The sequence below is a fragment of the Hypanus sabinus genome, chromosome 26, assembly GCF_030144855.1.
Source record: "Hypanus sabinus isolate sHypSab1 chromosome 26, sHypSab1.hap1, whole genome shotgun sequence".
NCBI classification, from domain to species: domain Eukaryota; kingdom Metazoa; phylum Chordata; class Chondrichthyes; order Myliobatiformes; family Dasyatidae; genus Hypanus; species Hypanus sabinus.
The window spans coordinates 33,573,655-33,596,938 of record NC_082731.1 but is presented as its reverse complement, the minus strand read 5'-3'; the positions used below and the strand labels follow the sequence as shown (position 1 = coordinate 33,596,938).

The following is a 23,284-nucleotide window of genomic DNA, read 5'->3' as shown; positions in this document are numbered from 1 at the left end:
CATAGGTACGGCGTAGAGTACGCGTTACCTATGGCACAGATATGATGCACCAGTATAAATCAGCAAGTCGTGGGCATGGCGACACTTGCGGGCTACCCCCAGAACAATCCTCGTACGCAAATGACACATTTCACTGTATGTTTCGACGTTTCAATGTTCATGTGACAAATGAAGCTAATCCTTAAATCTTTCATTAAACACGAATGTTCACATCCACAGCTCCTTGATGGTTGGTTGATGCTCCAAATTGTGTTACCACCAAATTGTGTTGCACGAACGTCCTGTGGCCAGGAGACCATCTGCTTGGGCCGTGTTGGCTGAGGGAGGCAGGTGGCCCAGGATGTCTGCACCAAGAAAGGGTCCACCATACGGGCCAGCCGACAGCCTACCAGGTGCTGGAGGAACTGAGGACGAGGACTGGTGCGGCCAGACCCGCTGAGCTCCCCCAGCATCCTGAGCATTACTCCGGTTGCCGGCATTTGCCGTATTGTGTCTCCAGGCCAAACGTCACCCTGTGAAACCCTCCAGCACCGCTCTAATGGGATCATAGTCATACAGCACCAGAGCACCAAAACAGGCCTTTCAGCCCTGATGATTCTTGAGCCTACACCTGATCCAGCTGATGCAGCTCTATAAAACTCTGGTTAGGCCACACTTGGAGTACTGTGTCCAGTTCTGGTCGCCTCACTATAGGAAGGATGTGGAAGCATTGGAAAGGGTACAGAGGAGATTTACCAGGATGCTGCCTGGTTTAGAGAGTATGGATTATGATCAGAGATTAAGGGAGCTACGGCTTTACTCTCTGGAGAGAAGGAGGATGAGAGGAGACATGATAGAGGTATACAAGATGTTAAGAGGAATCGATAGAGTGGACAGCCAGTGCCTCTTCCCCAGGGCACCACTGCTCAGTACAAGAGGACATAGCTTTAAGATAAGGGGTGGGAAGTTCAAGGGGGGTATTAGAGGAAGGTTTTTTACTCAGAGTGGTTGATGTGTGGAATGCACTGCTTGAGTCAGTGGTGGAAGCAGATACACTAGTGAAATTGAAGAGACTACTAGACAGGTACATGGAGGAATTTAAGGTGGTGGGGGGTATATGGGAGGCAGGGTTTGAGGGTCAGCACAACACTGTGGGCCGAAGGTGTACTGTGCTGTACTATTCTATGTTCTATGTTCACACCTCTCCCAGTCATGTCATCCAAACTTCTCTTAAATATTCAAATCAAACCCACATCCACTACTTCTGCAGGCAGCCTGTTCCGCGTTCTCGTCGCCCTCTGAGTGAAGGCATTTCCCCCGTAAACATTTCACCTCTGGCTGCGGTCTCACCCAGCCTCCGTGGGAAAAGCCTGCGGGCATTTACCCTCATCCAGCCTCACCTCCTGTGTCCGGTACGGCCTCCTTTACACCGTCAGGTCCGAGGGGTCAGTCTGCAATGGCTATTCCAAGCCCCCCCGAATTTCCGGCCATTTGAATTCTCCTTTCCCACACACGGACCTGTCCGCCCTCAGCCTCCTTTCCCTGCCAGGGTGAGAGGGAGGAACAGCACCTTATCTTTCCTCTGGGTGGCCCGCAAGCCAACGGCCTTAACCTCTGACCTCTGGTTCCAGACTTGCCCAACCTCAATGGTTGCATTTACCATTATAATTTTGTACGCAATTTCAAAACGAGACGCCCCCTGGAGTGAGCTTGTCTTGCAGTCACCTCCAACTGCACGGTCAATAGGCATCCGTTAGTCTTGAGAGACCATGGATTTGCGCCTTGGAAATTTGCACCTGGGCAAGGTTGTATGGGACCCATGCTACAAGTCTCCCATCTCCACGCCAAGGGCCGATACAGCTTGGCATCGGTGTCGTCGTAGAGCAATGTGTGGTTAAATGCCTTGCTCAAGGACACAACACGCTGAGGCTCGAACTAGCAACCTTCAGAACATTAGACCAACACCTTAACCACTTGGCTACGCGCCAACACCATACGAACGGACAATAAGAAGTGGTTTTTATTTTGCGAAGTTATTTACAATGCCCAGCAGGATCCAGCCCGGTATATTTATATACACGCACAAACAATCACACACACGACCGAAGCACTGAATGAAAACTTTAGAACGCGGTGAACACAGTTCTTGGCAGAAGTAACAAGGACAAAGTGTGGCCCGTCACCGCAACCTGTTTGCTACTTGTCGATATTCTCCCACGGCCGAGCACCGACTTAGTAAGATAAATAATTGCCCCGCGCTGAGGCTGGCAGTTCCTGACCCAAGGGAGAGAGCAGAGACAGTGTGGGTCTTCTGTGTTGTGAGGGGGTTGGGAAGTGGGGGCCAAAACACTCACAGCCCCCGCATGGGTATGGACGAAGGTGGAGGAGGCCTGGATCGACCCCCAATCCCAAGATCAGTCATTAGGAGAAGACCATGTCCTCAAGCTGCTGGCAAAGATGTGAAGAGGGGAGGGGGTTAGAATGCAGTAACATTGAGTGGTGGGCAGGTAGGTCTCTTGTGACTACAGGAGTCATGGGCTTGTACAGCACAGGAACATTAACCACGGCACCTATCTTGCCTGTCCGACGTTTGACAGGAATATCACCCCTTGCGGGTGCGGAGAGGAGTCAGAACCTCGTCTTCCTGCTCCTTCCCTAGTCCTCATCTGCGACTCGGTCTCAGCAATACGCGTGCCGCTCTCCTCTCAGTCTCACCCCCGGGGAGAGCCTTCACCCAGGGCCGGTGTGAATCAGGAGCCGCTCCCTGCCCCAACCGACTGAGCAGGAAAACAATGGCCGAGTGAGGGGGGCCCAGAGTTTACAGTTTCTCGGATCGATTCCTGCAACAGGAGGGTCTCCTTAAGCAACAGAATAAATCAGGCCCAAACGTGCCAGGGGAGTTGGAGTGGGCGGCCTCGTACTTTCAGCACACCCGCCGCCCCGTTCGCTCTGCGCTGCTGCCAGCTCACATCTTAGAGTCACGCTGTACGTGCATGTTGTCCATCTGCTCCAGTATCAGCGTGACGGTGGGTTGGCTGAGGGGCTCCCGTGTCCCCTTCAGGTCCTCGAGCTGCTGCTGGAGGGCATTGACCTGGCACAGCAGCCTGGCATTCTCCTCTGTCAGCCGGTCCCTCAGCCTGCACAGGTTGTCATTCTCCTTCGCCAGCTGGTCCCTCCGCTGCGGAGAGAGGAAGAGCTGTTAACCAATGGCCGTGGAGTAGCCCCGTTACTGTGTGACCTCGAGAGATCTAGGGGCAATACAGGTTATTAAAAAAAAAAGTGCTGGCACAGTAGTGTGGCGGTTCTAGCAGCAACTTTTCGCAGCGACCGCGATTGGGGGGTTGACTCGCCCCACTGTCTGTAACGAGTGTCTACATTCTCCCCAATTCTGGCCAATCTTTCTCACTCTCTGCAGGCCACCGTGGCTGAACGGAGGAGCACTTCCAGGAATAGACCAAGACAACTACACTGCTGCTATTTGAGGTCATTTTTACCCTAGGCCATTGGGCTCAACCTACAGCTGGGGAAGTGATGGCCCCTTCCTGTTAGACTGTCTGAGGTGACATTTTTTATTCTGTCCACTTCTCTTCTAATATTTATAACTGCACACTTGTAATGCTACTGTGATTTCCTTTGGGATTAATAAAATATCTATCCATTTAACTATCAATAGCCATGTGGGTTCCTTCTGGTTTCCCACTTTCCTTCCAGTAAGTATAGTACTGTGCAAAAGTCTTAGGCATCCGAGACTTTTTATATATCTATCTATCGCTCTGTCTATCTAACTGATTAGATAGAGCTGCTCTTTCATTAACCCCGGGGCCTAAATCTCAGGACTTCTTAGCCATGGGGATCTTGCCCAGACGGTCGGCAGTGGGCTCACCTCCCCACTGCTCAGGGGCAGTGAGGGGCCAGCAATAAATTCTGCCCTTGTGTGTGTTGCCTGCATCCTGGGAAGTGAATAAACTTGGAAAAAACTGAACCCAGCGTCTCCCATAAGGCTTTTCTCGCTCTCTGCCACAATCCTGGGCCCAGTGCAGGGCTGGGTTCACCCTTTTGGATCTGGCCCCAATGCCCCCGCTGCTTCTCGTCCCCTCCCATGGCACCATGGAGCCAGCCTCGGCCAGCTGGACACCGAGACACGCTGCCCATTACGTGGATGCGCCAGGCAAGGCCCACACCCACCCACTCCGCCTCACCTCCTCCGCTTCATGGAGCCTCTGTGCCTGCCAGTGGAGCTCCAAATCCTTGGTGTCGGCGTCTGAGGCGGGTCCTGCGAGCGCAGGCGTCCCGGCCGCTGAGTCCGCGCCCAGGGCGGGCGGCTCGGTCTGGGTGGAGCTGTCCGCCATGGCCGGCTTCCGCTGAACCGGCACCTTCTGGTCCATGTGGCTCAGCACCACAATGGTGTGGTCCTTCCCGTTGTGGCTAAGCTCGGCGCTGTCCATGTGGGGGTACATGAATATGTCAGCATCACCACCTGCGGGAGGGGGCAAAGGAGAAAGTGGCTCAGAACATTAGGAGGCGAGCTCCCTCAGCTGCTCTGCGAGGCAACAAAATCATGGCTCCAATGCTAACTCCAGCCTCGGGCCCTGTCCTTAACATGAAGGCCTCACTCCCTATCCCGTCCTTCACTGGGGAAGAAGCCGTTAAGTGCGGGTCCTCACGCTCCTGCACTTTCTCCCTGTTGATAGTAACGAGAAGGGGACATGTACTGGAAGGTGATCTTATCAAAACAGGAGCCTCACGAACAGTTACTGCCCCTCGACCATCAAGCTCTTGAAAACCCGAGGGAATAACTTCACTCGCCCCATCACTGGCACTGTTCCCACAACCAATGGACTCACTTTGAAGGATTCATCTCATTTTCTCTATATTTATTGCTTATTTATTATTATTATTATTATTATCACTATTAACTCCTTTTTGCACTTGCAAAGTTTGTTGTCTTCTACACTCCGGTTGCCACCCAAATTGGTGTGGTCTTTCACTGATTCTGTTATGGCTATTATTCTAGAGATTTAGTGAGCATGCCCACATGAAATGGAATCACAGATTTATATATGAACTTTGTTAATAAATTTACTTTGAACTTTAATTCTGAGGGGAATTGACCGAGTGGTCACTGAGGAAACATCACTCCTATCCCCTGGCATCTGCAGCTGACTGAAGGCGTTTCAGAATTACAAAAGACGGGGAGAGAATTTCTAAATCTCACTGCCTTCTGAGAGAGGAGATTCCTCCCCGTCTCTTAAACAGATTCCTGTAAAACTGAGCAACACACACACACAAAGTGCTGGAGGAACTCGGCAGGCTATGGAGAAAAGTACAGTCAGCAATTCGGGCCGAAACCCTTCGGCAGAACTGGAGAAAGAAAGCTGAGGAGTGGAGTTAAAAGGTGGGGGGCGGGGAGAGAGAAACACATGGTGATAGGTGAAACCTGGAGGGGGGAGGAACGAAGAGCTGGAAAGTTGGTGAAAGAGATGGAAAGCCATGGAAGAAAGGAAAAAGGGGGAGGGGCACCAGAGGGACAGGCAGGGAGTTAAGGTGAGAGAGGGAAAAGGGGATGGGAAATGGTGAAGGGGGGGTTGGTGGTGGGGCATTACTGGAAATTTGAGAAATCGATGTTCATGCCATCAGCTGGGGGCTACCCAAATGGAATATAAGGTGTTGTTCCTCCAACCTCAGTGTGGCCTCATTCCAACAGTGGAGGAGGCCATGGATGGACATAACGGAATGGGAATGGGAATTAAAATGGGTGGTCACCGGGAGATCCCGCTTGTTCTGGCGGACGGAGCGTAGATGCTCGGTGAAGCGCTAAGACTGAATAGCAGAAAAATCACTATCTGGTACATGCCCTCTTGCCGTTCCACAAACACACCACCCTCTGTGTAATAAAGTTACTCTTCCCTAAGACATAGGAGTGGAATGAGGCCATTCAGCCCATCATGTCTGCTCCGCCATTCTATCATGGCTGATTTATTATCCCTCTCAACCCCATTCTCTTGCTGTCTCCACGTAACCTTTGACGCTCTTACCTCCATTTTAAGTATACTCAATGACTTGGCCTCCACAGCCGTCTATGAGAACGAATTTCACAGATTCACCACCCTCTGGCTAAAGAAATTCCTCCTCATTTCTTTCTGAAACTCTGCCTTCTAGTCCTAGACTCTCCTACTATAGGAAACGTCCTCTCCACATCCGCTCTGTCTAGGCCTTTTAATAGTCAATATTCAATAGGTTTCAGTGAAAACTCCCCTCATTCTTCTAAACTCCTTCAAGATCCTATTAAATCTTTCCCTCACAATCAGGTTTAATATCACCAGTACGTCACAAAATTTGTTGTTATGCAGCAGCAGCACTTTTCAATGCATAATAATCAAAAATGTAAATTACAGTAAGTATATTTTAAAAGTTAAATTAAGTTAAGTAGGGCAAAAAGAGGGGGAAAACAGTAGTGAGGCAGTGTTCTTGGGTTCAGAAATCGGATGGCAGAGGGGAAGGAGCTATGCCTGAAATGTTGAGCGTGAGCCTTCAGACTCCTGTACCCACTCCCTGATAGTAGCACCTCTCACCTCAAACCAAAAGCCCTCTAGTTCTTGGTTCCCCAAAGCTGGTACAAAGACTGAATGTGACCCTGTCATGGCATCGGTGGGAGCAATGGAGGGAGCATCGTGGACATGGTGGAGGATTACAAATACCTGGGGATATGAATGGACAATAAACTGGACTGGTCAAAGAACACTGAGCCTGTCTACAAGAAGGGTCAAAGCCGTCTCTATTTCCTGAGGAGACTGAGGTCCTTTAACATCTGCCGGACGATGCTGAGGATGTTCTACGAGTCTGTGGTGGCCAGTGCTATCATGTTTGCTGTTGTGTGCTGGGGCAGCAGGCTGAGGGTAGCGGACACCAACAGAATCAACAAGCTCATTCATAAGGCCAGTGATGTTGTGGGGGTGGAACTGGACTCTCTGACGGTGGTGTCCGAAAGGAGGATGCTGTCCAAGTTGCATGTCATCTTGGAGAATGACTCCCATCCACTCCATAATGTACTGGTTAGGCACAGGAGTACATTCAGCCAGAGACTCATTCCACCGAGATGTAACACTGAGTGTCATAGGAAGTCATTCCTACCTGTGGCCATCAAACTTTACAACTCCTCCCTCGGAGTGTCAAACACTCTGAGCCAATAAGCTGGTCCTGGACTTATTTCCACTTGGCATGATTAACTTATTTTTATTTAATTATTTATGGTTTTATATTGCTATATTTCTTCACCATTCTTGGTTGGTGCGGCTGTAACGAAACCCAATTTCCCTCGGGATCAATAAAGTATGTCTGTCTGTCCTGTCTGTCTCCAGCACCGAGCAGGGTGGAGAGCTGCACTGTCACTCCAGGCCAGCAGAGGGCGAAGGAGGCCACAAAAAGCAGCTTCAACCTGTCCAAACACCACCACACACAAAATGCTGGTGGAACTCAGCAGGCCAGGCAGCATCTATAGGGAGAAGCGCTGTCGACGTTTCGGGCCGAGACCCTTCGTCATGAAGCTTCGACAGTGCATCTCATTGTGGAGCTGTCAAAACATCCAAAAAACATTAAAAAGTACTATTCTGACATGTCTGTCCGTGGCCTCCTCTGCTGTCACAAGGAGGCCTCACTCAGGTGGGAGATGTAACGCCTCGTATTTCATCTGGGTAGCCTCCAACCCAATGGCATGAACATCGATTTCTCTAACTTCTGGTAATTTCTTTCCCCCCTCCCCCTTCTCTCTTTTGTGATTCCCCATTCTGGTTACCCACTCTCCCCTTCTCTTCCCATTACCTCCTTCTGGTTCCCCTTCTCCCTCCCTTTATTCCTCTCCTATCAGATTCCCTTTTCTTCAGCTCCTTTACCCTTTCCACCTATCACCTCCCAGCTTCTTACTTCACCCTTCTCCAAATCACCCACCCCCTCACCTGGCCAGCTTGAACACCGTCCCCTCCCCACCCTCTTATTCTGGCTTCTGCCCCCTTCCTTTCCAGTCCTGGTGAAGGGTCTCACCCTGAATTCCTCTCCATAGATGTTGCCCGACCTGCTGAGACCCTCGGGCATTTTGTATGTGTCTCTGTTGCTGAGAAATACGAGCAGTGCGTCAGTGAGAGATCTTGAGCTGAAAGGAACGTGTTATCAGAGCCACACTGAGGGTTGCGGTTCCGGGAGGCAAAGCCGGGCCACAATCGACCCACCTTGGGAGTGTGGAGGAGCAGAGGGATCTGGGGGTACATGTCCACAGATTCCTGAAAGTTGCCTCACAGGTAGATAGGGTAGTTAAGAACACTTATGGGGTGTTAGCTTTCATAGGTCGAGGGATAGAGTTTAAGAGTCGTGGGGTAACGATGCAGCTCTATAAAACTCTAGTTAGGCCACACTTGGAGCACTGTGTCCAGTTCTGGTTGCCTCACTATAGGAAGGATGTGGAAGCATTGGAAAGGGTACAGAGGAGATTTACCAGGATGCTGCCTGGTTTAGAGAGTGGGCATTATGATCAGAGATTAAGGGAGAGAAGGAGGATGAGAGGAGACATGACAGAGGTGTACAAGTTATTAAGAGTAATAGACAGAGTGGACAGCCAGCACCTCTTCCCCAGGGCACCACTGCTCAGTACAAGAGGACATGGCTTTAAGGTAAGGGGTAGGAAGTTCAAGGGGGATATTAGAGGAAGGTTTTTTATTCAGAGAGTGGTTGGTGCGTGGAATGCACTACCTGAGTCAGTGGTGGAGGCAGATACACTGGTGAAGTTTAAGAAACTACTAGACAGGTATATGGAGGAATTTAAGGTGGGGGGTTATATGGGAGGCAGGGTTTGAGGGTCAGCACAGCATTGTGGACCGAAGGGCCTGTACTGTGCTGTATTGTTCTATGTTCTATATCCAACAACTCACTGCCCCCCTCCCCCCAGTTCTTGCCCCGTGGGGGTGGGGGGGAGCTCATCGTAATAAAAAGGTCGATTGAGAACAGTGAGTATGTCATCAGCAGGAAGCTCTGACTACGAGATAGCAAAAACAGAACAAAAAGCCACAGGTAGCTGTGTGGGCAGAGCCAGCTCCTCACCTCTGAATCGGGACAGTGTCACCAAATCAGAGAGCTCGCTGTTGCTCTGGGGGACACGCTGACAGCACGAACCTCCTCAAGCCGAAGGCCTCTCAGAGCCGGCAGCCAGCCCTAGCACGGCAAGATGCCACCGGCAGCAACACCACAGACACGGGTCCTGTGTGGATCGAGCGAGGGGCGGCAGAGACTGACGGGAGAGCCCCTGACTCGGTGAGGTGAGGGAGCCTTCAACCAGGATGGCACTCCAGTGTTCCCTAAGGACTTCAACACTTGGGTTTTGTGAGATGGTCTTGGACCAGGGGCTTTATCTTCAAAGCTGACAATGTTGCAGCCCGACACATTGACATCTCACAGGACTGAACAATAGGCTGAATGGGGTTACAAACTCAAAGTTGTAGGTTTAAGTTGCCAAAGAGGCCTCTCAGAACTGCCCTGGATTGTTGTCAACCCGAGCGTTACCTAGCACTGCGACAGTGGATTTTAGCAGTCAGACAGGAAAGCGTTAATGAGAGGCCGGAAAATGTCATTCGTCCCACCAGGACAGATAAGATCCAGTCTGAGCCGAGATATTTGCATACCACAGCCGTTCTGTCTTCTGAGGTTACCAGTAAGATCAGATGAGGCCTCTCTCTGCACTTTTGCAGAAGTTTAGAGCTCAGAAGGAGGCCACTCTGTCCAACAGGCTCTTTCAAAGAATTCTGTAACTGGTTCCCACCTGCCTTCTCCCCTCCAGCGCTCGTTTCTCTGTAATCAGATATCTGATTCTCACCCCAACCCCCGGACCAGCCCCAAGAGACCAGCGTTTCCCGGATTACACCTCACTGTATTGGAGGGGTGCCAGGGCAGAACGGTCAGAGAGTCACAGAGCAATACAGCAGAGATGCAGGCCCTTCAGCCCATCCAGTGCATGCCGACCAGCAGATCCCAATTCCCGCATTCGGCCCGTATCCCTCAGCCTCGCCCCTCCAAGTGCTTGTTAAATGAAACCTTCGTCCCTGCCTCAAACACTTCCCCTGATAGCTTATTCCGTTCAACCCTCTCTGTGAGAACGTTGAGTTGCAGGTCCTCTTTAAATCGTCCCCCTCTCACCCTAAATCTAAGCCTTCTTGCCTTGGACTCCCCTATCCTTGGAGAAAAGATGGAGTCCGCCTTATCTCCGCCCCTACGCTCCAAGGAAGAGAGGAGTTGACTCCCTACACGTCCTTTCCGGACTCTTTCCTGTTTAACCACATCCCCTGTGACATGGGGCGGGTGGGGGCACACAGCGCAGCGGTGAGTTTCCTCCGGGTGCTCCGGTTCCCTCCCAAGGTCCAGAGACGGACCAACCGGTAGGTTAGCTGGTTGTCGTATACTGTCCCGTGATTTGGCAGGGGGTTAAACAGGAGGACGGCGGGGCGGTGCGCTCGAAGGGCCAAAGGGGCCTATTCTGTACTGTATCCCAATAAATACCACATACAGTACTCTGAGTGTGGCATCACCAGCCCCGAAGAAACACCAGCCAATAGAATTCAAACGCCAACTGATGGGGTAGCCAATCAGGACCGAGGCAAAGGAACGGGAGGGGGAGGGGGGCCCTCCTAGAGGAAATCACCAGCAACTATGCACTGAGGATGTCACCTCGAGTGGTGATGAAACGTCTGCAAGCTAATGGCCAAGCTCGTTGGACACCACCACATCAAAAGCCTCAACCCCAGCTCCCAATATCTACCACCATAGTAAATGTCTTTTCCACTGCCCTGTCTGCCTACAGAATCACTTTCACACTTTGAACAAACTATGGACCTTCTATCCCTCTGCTTTATTTCACAACCTTATGGCCTACCAGTCAGATAATATCTTCCAGCAGAAGTGGTCGAGGCGGGTTCGATATTGTCATTTTCAAAAAATTGGATAAGTATATGGACAGGAAAGGAATGGAGGATTATGGGCTGAGTGCAGGTCGGTGGGACAAGGTGAGAGTAAGTGTTCGGCACGGACTAGAAGGGCCGAGATGGCCTGTTTCCGTGCTGTAATTGTTATATGGTTATAATATGTTGGACACTGGGCGGTGTGTACAGGTATACAATGGACAAGGAGGGTTGAAAGTGGAACGGTATTTCCCCAACCCCAGTGCACAATGGGACGTGTATTCAGTGTCGGACACTGGGCTGCACCTTCCTGAAGGTAAAGGGCAGAGAGCGTACCGGGGCGGGAATGTCCACACGGGCAAATTGCCCACAGCACCAACCCTGTGAGTTCGATCCCCTCAGAGATGGAAGGCCTGCCTGAACGTTTGCAGGGCAGGGTGCGGAGAGTTGCTGGGCCAGCGCATGTGAGTGAGAGTGAGAGGAGGTTCGGACCTCGTGCCCGGTGTCTGGGGCATACTTTGCAGAAGCTCCTCTCCGCCGCTGGGATGCGTCGCTTCGTCCTCCATCTCTTCTCATTCCTTCCGTTCGGACTGTAATCACCTGCTGCAAGTATTCAGACCTCGCAGAGTCCCTCAGCCATTGCCCCCCCCCACCGTCTTATTGATGGTGGGTGGACATGTCTCTGACAACAGACGTATCTTCACCCACCACCCCCCTGCTTCCACCTTGCTCCACTCCGTCAGAGAGGGCACTTCGTAGAGTTCCTTGGCCCGAGGACACTCCCTTCAGCTGAACCTTATTCACCTGTTTGCACCAACACCCTCAACATCCCCAATTCTACCCCTCACCCATACACTGGGGGCAAATCGTGGCGACCAATTAACCCTCTGATCCGCCTAGAACATGGAACAGCACTGCCCTTTGGTTCACAATGTTGTGCCAAACCAGCTGAAAAGTAAATTTTAAAAAACCCCAAAAACTAATCCCTCCTACCTGCAACATGTCCATGTCCCTCCATCCTCCTCACATCCACGTGCCTATCCAAACGTCTCTTAAAAGCCTCTAATGTATTTGCCACCCTCACATCCCCTTTGAACCCAACCCCTCTCACCTTCAATGCATACCCTCTGTATTAGACATTTCAACCCTGGGGAACAGATACTCCCTGCCCACTCTATCCAGGCCTCTCATAATCTTATAAACCTCCATCAGATCTCCCCTCAGCCTCCGACACTCCAGAGAAAACAGCCCAAGTTTCTCCATGATAGCACGAGCCCTCTAAACCAGGCAGCGTCCCGGTAAATCTCCTCTGTACCCTCTCAAAGCCTCAACATCCTTCCTGCGACCGGAACTGGACAGAACACTCCAGATGTGGCTGAACCAGAGTTTTATAAAGTTGCAACTTTGGCGTGTGGGTGGGTGGGGAGGACCGGCGCACCCAGGGGAAACTCACGTGGTCACAGGGAGAACGTACAAACCCTACACGGACATCTCCCGAGGTCAGGTCTGGAGCCACGTCTCTGGGGACTTGAGCCAGCCGCACTACTTGCGACACATTCCGTTACTAAGCCGTCAGCTGTCTGTGATGCCCGGCCCGACCACCTCACAGCGGCGACCGGTCGTGAAACATTTACAGACACCCAGAGGCGTTTGAAACTCTTTGTTTCAGTATGACCCTGGCACAATAAAACTTAGTCATTTCCACCAGCCACATTTTCCCTCGCTCCTGCTCTCCGCCTTCAGCAGAAACCCTCTCTCAGCGACTCTCAGGCCCAGTCCTCCCAACTCACCCCTCCCCCAGCCCTGGCACTTTCCCTGTGCTTGCAGGAGATCTTTCTCACCTCTGTCCAGGGATCTAAATCCGCCCATCTAGGTGAGGCAAAGGTCCACATGCAGAGAAAGCTACAGCACAGAAACAGACTCTTCGGCCTGTCTGGTCTGTGCTGAACCATTTAAACGGCCTACTCCCATCAGCCTGCACCAGGACCACAGTCCTCCATACCCCTCCCAACCATGTATCTGTCCAAACTTCTCTTAAACGTTGAAATCGAGCTCGCATGCATCACTTGGACCAGCAGCTCATTCCGGACTCTCACCACCCTCTGAGGAAGACGTTTCCTCTCATGTTCCCCTTAAATTTCTCACCTTTCACCCTTAACTTCTGGTTGTGGTCCCACCCAACCTCAGTGGAAAAGCCTGCTTGCATTTACCCTATCCATACCCCTCATCCAACCTCAGCAACTGCATCCGTGCTCCCGATGCGGCCTCCTCTACGCCGGTGAGACCAACGATACCTGCGGTCAGTCCACGACAGTCGTCCCCAGCTCCCAGATTCCGATCATTTCAATTCCCCATTCCCACACACTGACAGCCTTCCTCACTGCCGGGGTGAAGCCCAATGCAAAATGGCAGAGCAGCATCCCTGGGCGGTCTGGCATGAATACCGAGTTTTCCAGTTTTAGGTAACTCTTTCCTCCGGTGAGTTTGTTCTCCCTCTAACCCCCTACCCCAGTTTGTCTCCGTCCCCTTTTACCCCGGCACCCTCATCAGTCTTCACTCTTCTTCATCCCCTCCTCCTCCTCCTGCTGGTTCCATCCGCCCGCTGCGCTGAGTTCATCCACATGCTCCCCCCCACCCCTTTCTTCTATCTGGTTCTGGTTCAACCTGCCACTCCACACCCCTCCCCCAGATCGATCGTTCCCATTCCTATCCTTTACTTATCAGTGTCCAGCAGCCCTTTCGGTTCCTGTTTATCTCCTTCCAGTAGGTCTCCGACTTCACCTTCCCTTCCCCCATCACACTCTCACACACATACATACACCACTGACACACACACTCTCTCACAGACACACTCACTCACACACTCTCCCCCCCCCCCCACACACACACACACTCTCCCACACACCTACTCACTCAGACCCCTGTGCACATGAGCAGTTGGGATAGCAGCACTGAGTATGCGAACGTGAGTTACCGGCGCTGTGGCCCCTCTGCAGGGTGGCTGTTGAGACGGAGGGGGTGGTAGGACCCTGCACCGTGTGGTCGGGCTTGCTCCGTTTCTTGCACTCCAGCATCACCGTGTCCCGGCACTGCTTGTGACAATTAATCCCGCAGTCTGCAGAGAGAGAGGGAGGGAGAATTCAGGTCAGCAACTCTCATTCTCTACCATGCGAGGAACGTGATCTGAGGGAGCGAGGGTGTTGGTGGGAGATGGACTGAATTCCCCATCAGACGGACAGGGCATCTGAAATCCTGCCGGAGAGAGTACAGCTCCCTCAATACTGTCCTTGTACAGGAGCGGACTGCCATGAGTAAGGAATGGTTTAAAGTCCAAAGTAAATTCAACGTCAAACTACATGCATGTTACCATTTACTATCTGGAGTTCCACTTTATTGCAGGCTTTACAGGAAGAAAGAAATATAATGACATTTTACAAAAAAAAAACTACACATAACCAAAGCCTGGCAAACAATCGACATGCAAAAATAGACAAGCTGTACAAATAAAAATAATACAAAGATCAAGAGTCCCTGAAAGTGAGTCTGTAGGACATACAGTACTGTGCAAAAGTCTTAGGCACATATACTGAATATAACTGGAGTGCGTAAGACTTTTGCACGGTGCTGTATTTGTCCACGTGGCGCGGAGAGTGAGTTGTAGATCTGACGAGAGCAGAAGTTATTGGGAATGGCAAGGGTGGAGGCTGTGGGAAGGGATTGGGACAGGTGGCGGAGAAGGAGTGTCAGGGGTGGGTGCAGACACAGCCAGCCCTGAGACACCAGGTGAGGTCACTTGATTCCAAACAATCGGTTTACTGATCATTACAGAATGTCTCTCTGATGCTTCCCACTCCCTCCCCATTTCATTCCCCCTTCCCAACCATGATTCCTGTCCCTGCCCCCTTCCCATTCTCAGTCCACAATCGAGACCCAGATGAGAATCAGGTTTATCATCACTTACGTGTGTCATGAAATCTTTTTTTGCGGCAGCAGTACAGTGCGATACATAAAATTACGACAGGACTGTGCAAATGTCAGGCACCTTAGCTATTTATGCCGAAGACCTTTGCACAGTTCTGTAGAATCTGCTCTGAGTATTGGTGTTTGAAGTATCCATGCTTGTTCGGGAGTCTGATTCTTGTAGGGTAATTGCTTCTGAACCTAGTACAGGTGTCCCCCCGCTTTACAAATGTTCGCTTTATGCCACTTCGCTTTACAAAAGACCTACATTAGTAACCCGTTTTCACATTACAAAGAGGATTTTCACTTTCACAAAAATTTTTCCCATATAAATTAATGGTTCTTCGCTTTACGCCATTTCGGCTTAAGAAAGGTTTCATAGGAATGCTCTACATTTGTAAGGGGGGGGGGGAAACACCTGTATCATGGGACCTAAAGCTTCTGTACCTCCTGCTCTCAAATTTACCTGGTCCATTTCCAACACCTCCCTCCCCTTTCTCGATCTCACTGTCTCTCTCTCTCTGGAGACAGCTATCTACTGATGTCTATTACAAACCCACGGACTCTCACAGCTACCTGGACTACACCTCTTCCCACCCTGTGACTTGTGAAAATGCCACCCACTTCTCCCAATTCCTCCGTCTGCACTGCATCTGCTCTCAGGATGAGTCTTTTCATTCCAGAATGAAGGAGATGTCCTCCTTCTTCAAAGAAAGGGGCTTCACCTCCTCCACCATCAACGCTGCCCTCAACTGCATCTCTTCCATTTCATGCACGTCTGCTCTTGCCCCATCCTCCCGATCATCACAGGAAATTTCAACCAGCCCAGCATGAAGAAGCCTCTGAGCTACCATCAGTATATATTGGCTGTGAGACAGGGCAGCTGACATACTAGAGCACCGTAAAGAATGCTTCACCGTGCATTCGGTCTTGGGGAAGTCCAACCACCTGCCTGTAATTATACTCCCGGCCAAAACCCTAAAAGACTAAAACACTGGCACCGGGCAGACAGCCACATGGGTAGGCACAGCTCAAACTATTGCCGATGACACAACTATTGACGGCAGAACTTCAGCTGGCGACCAGTCCTCATTGTGGGACCAGCATTGGAAAGGGGGAGCAGTTTCAAGCTCCTGGGTGCCAGCATCTCTGGAGATCAATCCTGGGCCCAGCATTTTGACGCAATCACTAAGAAGGCATGACCGTGGCTATAATTTGCATTCATTAATTCCTTCTAATCCATCTAGGACATCTTCAAAAAGATGAAGCTCATAAAGGTGGCATCCGTCACTAAGGGCCCCATTACCCAGGACATGGCCTCTTATTGCTACCATCAGGGAGCCTGAAGGCACATGCTCAATGTTTCAGGGACAGCTTCTTCCCCTCTGTCATCCGATTCTGAACGGACATTGAACCCTTGAACACTAATTCACTATTCTTTCCAATTTACCCTTTTTTTGCACTGCTTATTTAATTATATATATTGTTGTTAAGTTGAAAATGTATTATATAATAATATATATGTAGGACTCTCAGTCCCAGTAACAGTAGTGTTAACTGTTCAGGCTTCTCTGTATTGTTATAATGAGATGGCTACTCTGTAATGCTGTAATGGGTTTCTGTGTCTGGTATGTTTGGGTTATGACTACCGATAAGGGGGGAGCTAACCAATGGAGAATTGTTATGCTATCTTGTATGTGTGAGCTGAGGGGGAGATTTTTTGGGAGGAGAGCGAGGGAGACGGACGTGTGAGGAGTGGACAGCGGTTCTAGAGCGACGGATACTGGACGTTGGCGGTTCGGACAGTGGTCGAAGGCTTGGAAGATCGTTGTGGATGGAACTGGAGGCGTGAGCTCCAACATATTAAAATATATTATGTGCACAAACTGATAAATTTACTTATTCAGCGTCTTTAGGTTATCTGTTTCTACTAACCCATCACAAGAGATAACTATGAAGTTGTAATTATTTACTCGCTTTTGGGTGTATTGTCTGGTATTTGTGTTGCGAGTGTGTACTGGGGGGGCATTACTCCATATTTACACTGAAGTATTGCACAATTGGCGGGGTGACGGTAGTTCACCCTAGGTGAACGGGGCCAACTGGGGGCATGGAGGCTACATATAGGTTATTGTAGTGTGAATGATGTAAGCTAAAGGAAGGGTTTCCAGAGCACAATCGACTTTGTGAAATGTTCCTTCCAAGGGGCGTAACTAGACTGCAATAGACTGGCCTATATTTCATTAGGGGTTTGAGGAGCTTGTCATGTCAGGAAATTTCTACTGATGTACCACGGGAAGCATTCTAACTGGCTGCAGCACCACCCGATATGCCCAGGATCGGAACAAACTGCCCAGGGTCACAAACTCAGCCAGTTCTATCGTGGGCACCATCAAAGACATCTTCAAAAGGCAACGCCTTGAGAAGGTGGCATGCTTCGTTAAGGAACCCCTCCAACCCAGGACATGTCCTCTTCTTACTGGTACCATCGGAGAAGGTACAGGAGCCTGAAGACACCCAGTGCTTTAGAAACAGCTTCTTCCCCTCCACCATCAGATTTCTGAATGGACAATGAGCACAACTTTGCTCACTTTTTTGCACTACGTATTTATTCAAATTTTTTAATATATGTTGTAATTTATGGTATTTTTATGAATTGCACTGTGCTGCTGACACAAGTCAACAAATTTCATGGCATATGTCAGCTTTATTAATCCCGACAGGAGCGTCAGTCTGATGTTGATTAGGGGCTAGACTGCACCTCAGACACGATTAGGTCAGGCTAAAGGGGCAGAGAGCAGGCAGTGGATAGGCTGAGGGGTGCCCGAGCTTCAGAACAAAGCGAACGACAGGCCAGGAGTGGCCAGGATCAGAACTTGGGGTTGGAGGCGGTTTCTCAGGAAACAGAGATTGGAAGTTCTCCCAGTCATTTCCAGAGCTGTTTGGACGCAGAATTAAAACCTGACCCTGATCCAAGCTGACCTGTCTGTGCGGCCAAACCCACTCTGAACTCAGCAGAGTTGTCAGAGGGAAGGAAAGTGATTGAGGGTTTCCTCTGTATGTCTTAGTCAGGGGTGGGATAGTTTGGGACTGAGATTAAAACCCAGCGGAGACCATTAAAAATGCTAATCCTTTCAAAACCTCCGACGTGGGAAGCATTGTGGACTGGCAGAAAGCTGCAGCGACAACACATCTGGATAAGGCATGTTCTGGCAGCTGCTGACAAGCTCTGCAGACATCAAAGAACGCCCTGTGCCCCGCTAATGAAACTTAGACTTTACGTTTGAAGCCAGACACACTGGATTTCACCCATGTGGAGGCGTTTGCCAACACAGCCAAAGACGGGGTTGATTCAGGAATTCCCCATGGTGCTGGGGTCTTCCAGGCACTGTTGCCTCCTCCCTGGTCCTCCATCACTCTGACAGTGATGGAGGGAGAGGATTTGAATCTCAAGGTACCAGTGGGGGTTCAAAGCGTGGTGAAACAGGTTAAATATGCAAACTCAGTATCTAGTGTAACAAATTGGAAACAGTTATCTGGAATTCCCACTTAATTCAGAGACATCAGGAGCGGCAAAATTCAGGAGACGAGGTTGGATCAGGTCACAGGAACCTCCTGCTCTTCTGGATGATGTCAGGGAGGAGGTGTACGGACAGATGATACCAGGTTGCAAAGGAAAGTATCTGGGGAGGGGGGAGGGATGAGTGAAATAGTGGGCTTCAATGAGATCCCTTCATTCTCCTAAACTGCAGTGAGCACCGGTCCAGGGCTAACAAATACCCCTCACAAGTTAACCCTTTCCTTCCCTGGATCGTTCTCATGAACACCCTCTGGTCCCTCTCCAATGCCAGCACATCTTTTCTTAGATAAGGGACCCAGAACTGCTCACAGTCCTCCAGATGGGGTCTGACCGACGCATTATAAATCCTCAGCTTTGTATCCTGATATTCGAGTTCTCTCAAAATGAGGTGTGAACATTGCATTTGCCAAACAAGAGAGAATCTGCAGATGCTGGAAGTCCGAGCAACACACACAAGATGCTGGAGGAGCTCAGCAGGCCAGGCAGCATCTATGGACAAAGGTACAGTCACAGTTTCGGGCCGGGATCCTTCACCGTTTACTGTGATGACAACGGGTTGGTTGTCCACTGGTGAGTGGCTCTTCTCCTGATCCGACCCAAGCAATGCAAGGCACCTATCGGGGCACTGATGGAATGCTTTCCATTTGCCCTGACAAACTGAGCTCTAACAACATACAGGGAACTTATCGCTATCCAGGAACAAAGCTGCTCTCGTAATCGGGACCCCACCCACCCCCTGAACACTGGCTGTCTCCACCACCAATGCACAGGGGCTGCAGCGTGTGCTGTTTTCAAAATATCCCACAGTTATTCATCGAGGCTACTCCGGTGGCGTTTCACAAACCCTCTTACTTACTGCCCGTTATGCCGCTGGCGTTTAGGACAGCAATGAAGGTCCTCCATCTCCGTCTGTCCATACAGTCACACTCGGATGTAGAAGGATTCTCCATTGCTGTTTCCTGAACAATTTTGTTTGACGTGTCAAGGCTGTTGGCCCTGAGCTGAACCCCTAAACCTGGAGGCCTCTGCCCTTTGGCCTGTTTGGGATGGGTGACCCTACCAAGAGCCAAAGCACAAAGCCCTGACTCCAGCCAACGTAGCTCTCCGGGTCACTGAGGCACGCAAGCCTCTAAACCCTACGACAAAGTTGTGGTCCTCTTGGACCACAATCGCTACCAGCAAGAAGGAAAAAAGTCACAGGTACGCGGGAACATCACCACCGGCAAGTCACACGCACCCCGTCTTTCACCACTACCGCCACCATCATCATTATGCGCTTACGTACACAACGCTGGAAGAATTCAGCAAGCCAGGCAGCATCCGTGAGAAAAGAGTAGCCAACGTTTCGGGCCAAGACCCTTCATCGGGAATGGGGGGGGGAGAGAGGGCCGAAGCCCAGTAATAGAGATAGGGGAGGGGGTAGGGCCTAGAGTCGCTAGGTGGAAAACCAATCAGAGGAAAGATATAGGGAGAGGGGGAGGGGATAAGCATGAAAGAACTGTAGAGATAAAGAAGCAGAAAGTTGAAAGGGGAGAGAGGGAGAGAGGGACTTGGGATAGGGGAAGGGGGAGGGGGAGGAAATTACCGGAAATTGGAGAATTCAATGTTCATACCACCAGGCTGGAGGCTACCCAGACGGTAGATGAGGTGTTGCTCCTCCAACCTGAGTTTGGCCTCATCATGGCAGTAGAGGAGGCCATGTATGGACATATCTAGATGGGAATGAGAGGCAGAGTTGAAGTGGGTGGCAACCAGGTTTTCCACCTGGCACCTCTAGGCCCTACCCCCTCCCCTATCTCTATTACTGGGCTTCGGCCCTCTCTTCACCCCTATTCCTGATGAAGGGTCTCGGCCTGAAACGTTGGCTACTCTTTTCTCACAGAGGCTGCCTGACCTGCTGAGTTCTTCCAGCGTTGTGTACATATTCTTTGATCCACAGCATCTGCAGTTGTATTTTTTGTGTTTTGAATCATTATGTGCTTGTCGTATGATGTGGGGAATCATGGTCTTTCCGTGACCATGATTGTTCTTGGCAAATTTCTCTACAGAAATGGTTTGCCATTGCCTTCATCTGGGCAGTGTCTTTACAAGGTGGGTGACCCCAGCTTGTATCAATACTCTTCAGAGATTGCCTGCTGGTGATGGTGGTGGAGGTGGATACGATGGGGTCTTTTAAGAGACTCCTGGATAGGTACATGGACATTAGAAAAATAGAGGGCTATGGGTAACCATAGGTAATTTCTAAAGTAAGTACATGTTTGGCACAGCATTGTGGACCGAAGGGCCTGTATTGTTCTGTAGATTTTCTATGTTTCTATGGTTGCATAAACAGGACTTCTGATATGCATTGGCTGTTTATACGACCACCCACCACTTGCTCCCATGGCTCCATGTGATCGGGAAGGTGGGGGGGGCTAAGCAGGTGCTACACCTCACCCAAGGGTGACCTGCAGGCTAGCAAAGGGAAGGACACCTTACACCTCCTTTGGTGGAGACACCTCCACCCTGCCACCAACTTTCACCATCACCAGGTCTAAAGCCAGCTGATCTGTGGGAACACCTTCACCATAAAGATTGCAGTGGGCCAAAAGCTCAGCTTTCTTCAGGGTGGTGGGGGATGCACAATAAATGTCTGGTGTTCGCCAGCTTTAAATAAAAGCCAATTCTACACAGACCAGGTCCAACCTGGAGCCTCCATTCCTGCAGGATCCATCACCGGACCAGTTTATTTTCCCTTTGGAATGTCTCAGTCGGCTCAGACCAGACAAGGAGGTCCCGGAACTTCTCAGCAAGTCACCAGAATGAGTGGTAAAGGAGAAGGGAGAGGCTTTCCTTACCGTGACACCTGTATCCTTGCTTGATCACACCCCAGAGCTGCAAAAGAAAAGGAGAGGGTCATCAACACTAGCAGCACTGAGAAATGGCCCTTTGGCCCATCCAGTTCATGCTCAACCATTAACTTGTCTAGTCCCAATCACCATAGCCCTCCATACCTTTCCCATCCAAATACCTATGCAAACTTATCTTAAATGTTGAAATCAACCCTGTATCCGCCACTGCTCGTTCCACACTCCCACCTCCCTCTGAGTGAATAACATCCCCCTCCTGTTCCCCTTAAACATTTCACCTTTCACCTTTAACCCAGACCTCTAGTTCTAGCCTCTCCCAACCTCAGTGGAAAAAGCCTGCTTACCCTACCCATACCCCTTATTACCAAGTATACCGCTATCAAATCTCCCCTCCTTCTCCCACGCTCAAGGGAATAAAGTCCTTTCCTGGTAGCTTGGGTCCTCAACATTGCTACCATCAGGAAGGAGGTACAGAAGCCTGAAGATATACACTCAACGATTCAGGAACAGCTTCTGCCCCTCTGCCATCAGATTTCTGGATGGACATTGAACCCTTGGACACTACCTCTCTACTCTTGTTTTGCATGACTTTCTTAATTCAATTTTTTATGTACTTACTGTAACTTAGTTTTTATTATGCATTGCATGTACTGCAGTCGCATGACAAGTTTCATTATATATGCTTATAATATTAATTCTGATTCTGAACTCTTTCAATCTTAATGATATCTTTCCTGTGGGTAGATGACTAAAAGTGGACACAATACTCCAAATAAGGCCTCGCTAACATTTTGTACAACTTCCCAACTCCTGCATTCAATACTTCTGAGAATTACATTGAGACTAAAAACAATCATAAGTATCCTTAAAGATAACAGTATGTCCTGTGCTTACTGTTAAATCCAGGCAGTCCCCAGTTTACGGCAGGGTTCTGATCCTGAGAACTGCTCGTAATCCCAACTGCTTGCAAGTCAGGAATGATCAAAAGCTGTGTGGGAGAGGGTCACAGAAACAGCTGTGATGGGAGACTGAGTGCAGGAGGAGTGTTTGTAAGTATGGTGTGTGTTTAAGTTGGGTGTCAGGAAGCTATTGTGAGAGAACATATGCAAGGTCCATAACCACACACACACACACACAAAATGCTGGAGGAACTCAGCAGGTCAGGCAGCATCTGTGGAAATGAATGAACAATCAACATTGTTCATTGTTCAAGTACCTGGACTTCCAGAAAGCCTTTGATAAAGTCCCACATAGGAGATTAGTGGGCAAAATTAGGGCACATGGTATTGGGGGAAGAGTACTGACATGGATTGAAAGTTGGCTGGCTGACAGGAAACAAAGAGTAGTGATTAACAGGTCCCTTTTGGAATGGCAGGATGTGACCAGTGGGGTACCGCAAGGTTCGGTGCTGGGACCGCAGCTGTTTACAATATACATTAATGATTTAGATGAAGGGATTAAAAGTAACATTAGCAAATTTGCTGATGACACAAAGCTGGGTGGCAGTGTGAAATGTCAGGAGGATGTTATGAGAATGCAGGGTGACTTGGACAGGTTGGGTGAGTGGGCAAATGTATGGCAGATGCAATACATGTGGATAAATATGAGGTTATCCACTTTGGTGGCAAGAACAGGAGGGCAGATTACTATCTAAATGGAATTAAGTTAGGAGAAGGGGAAGTACAATGAGATCTAGGTGTTCTTGTACATCAGTCAATGAAAGCAAGCATACAGGTACAGCAGGCAGTGAAGAAAGCTAATGGCATGCTGGCTTTTATAACGAGAGGAATTGAGTATAGGAGTAAAGAGGTCCTTCTGCAGCTGTACAGGGCCCTGGTGAGACCCCACCTGAAGTATTGTGTGCAGTTTTGGTCTCCAAATTTGAGGAAGGACATTCTTGCTATTGAGGGAGCGCATCGTAAGTTCACAAGGTTAATTCCCGGAATGGCGGGACTGTCATATGTTAAAAGATTGGAGCGACT

The 23,284-nt window shown here is 50.0% G+C and overlaps 1 protein-coding gene across 6 annotated transcripts in view; it reads right to left on the bottom strand.

Moving 5' to 3' along the window:
* Nucleotides 1–1,977: 1,977 nt before the first annotated feature.
* The window catches only part of LOC132381421 (RAS guanyl-releasing protein 1-like), a 219,428-nt gene continuing 198,121 nt past the window's right edge, over nucleotides 1,978–23,284 (bottom strand). For all 6 annotated transcript variants that reach the window (XM_059950816.1, XM_059950815.1, XM_059950813.1 and 3 more), the window contains 4 exons: nucleotides 21,291–21,327; nucleotides 13,888–14,028; nucleotides 4,179–4,456; nucleotides 1,978–3,157 (listed from right to left, as the gene is read on the bottom strand). In XM_059950816.1, coding sequence (XP_059806799.1) covers nucleotides 2,945–3,157; nucleotides 4,179–4,456; nucleotides 13,888–14,028; nucleotides 21,291–21,327 — 669 coding nt within the window. In that variant the 3' untranslated portion in view covers nucleotides 1,978–2,944. The remainder of the gene's footprint in view (nucleotides 3,158–4,178; nucleotides 4,457–13,887; nucleotides 14,029–21,290; nucleotides 21,328–23,284) is intronic.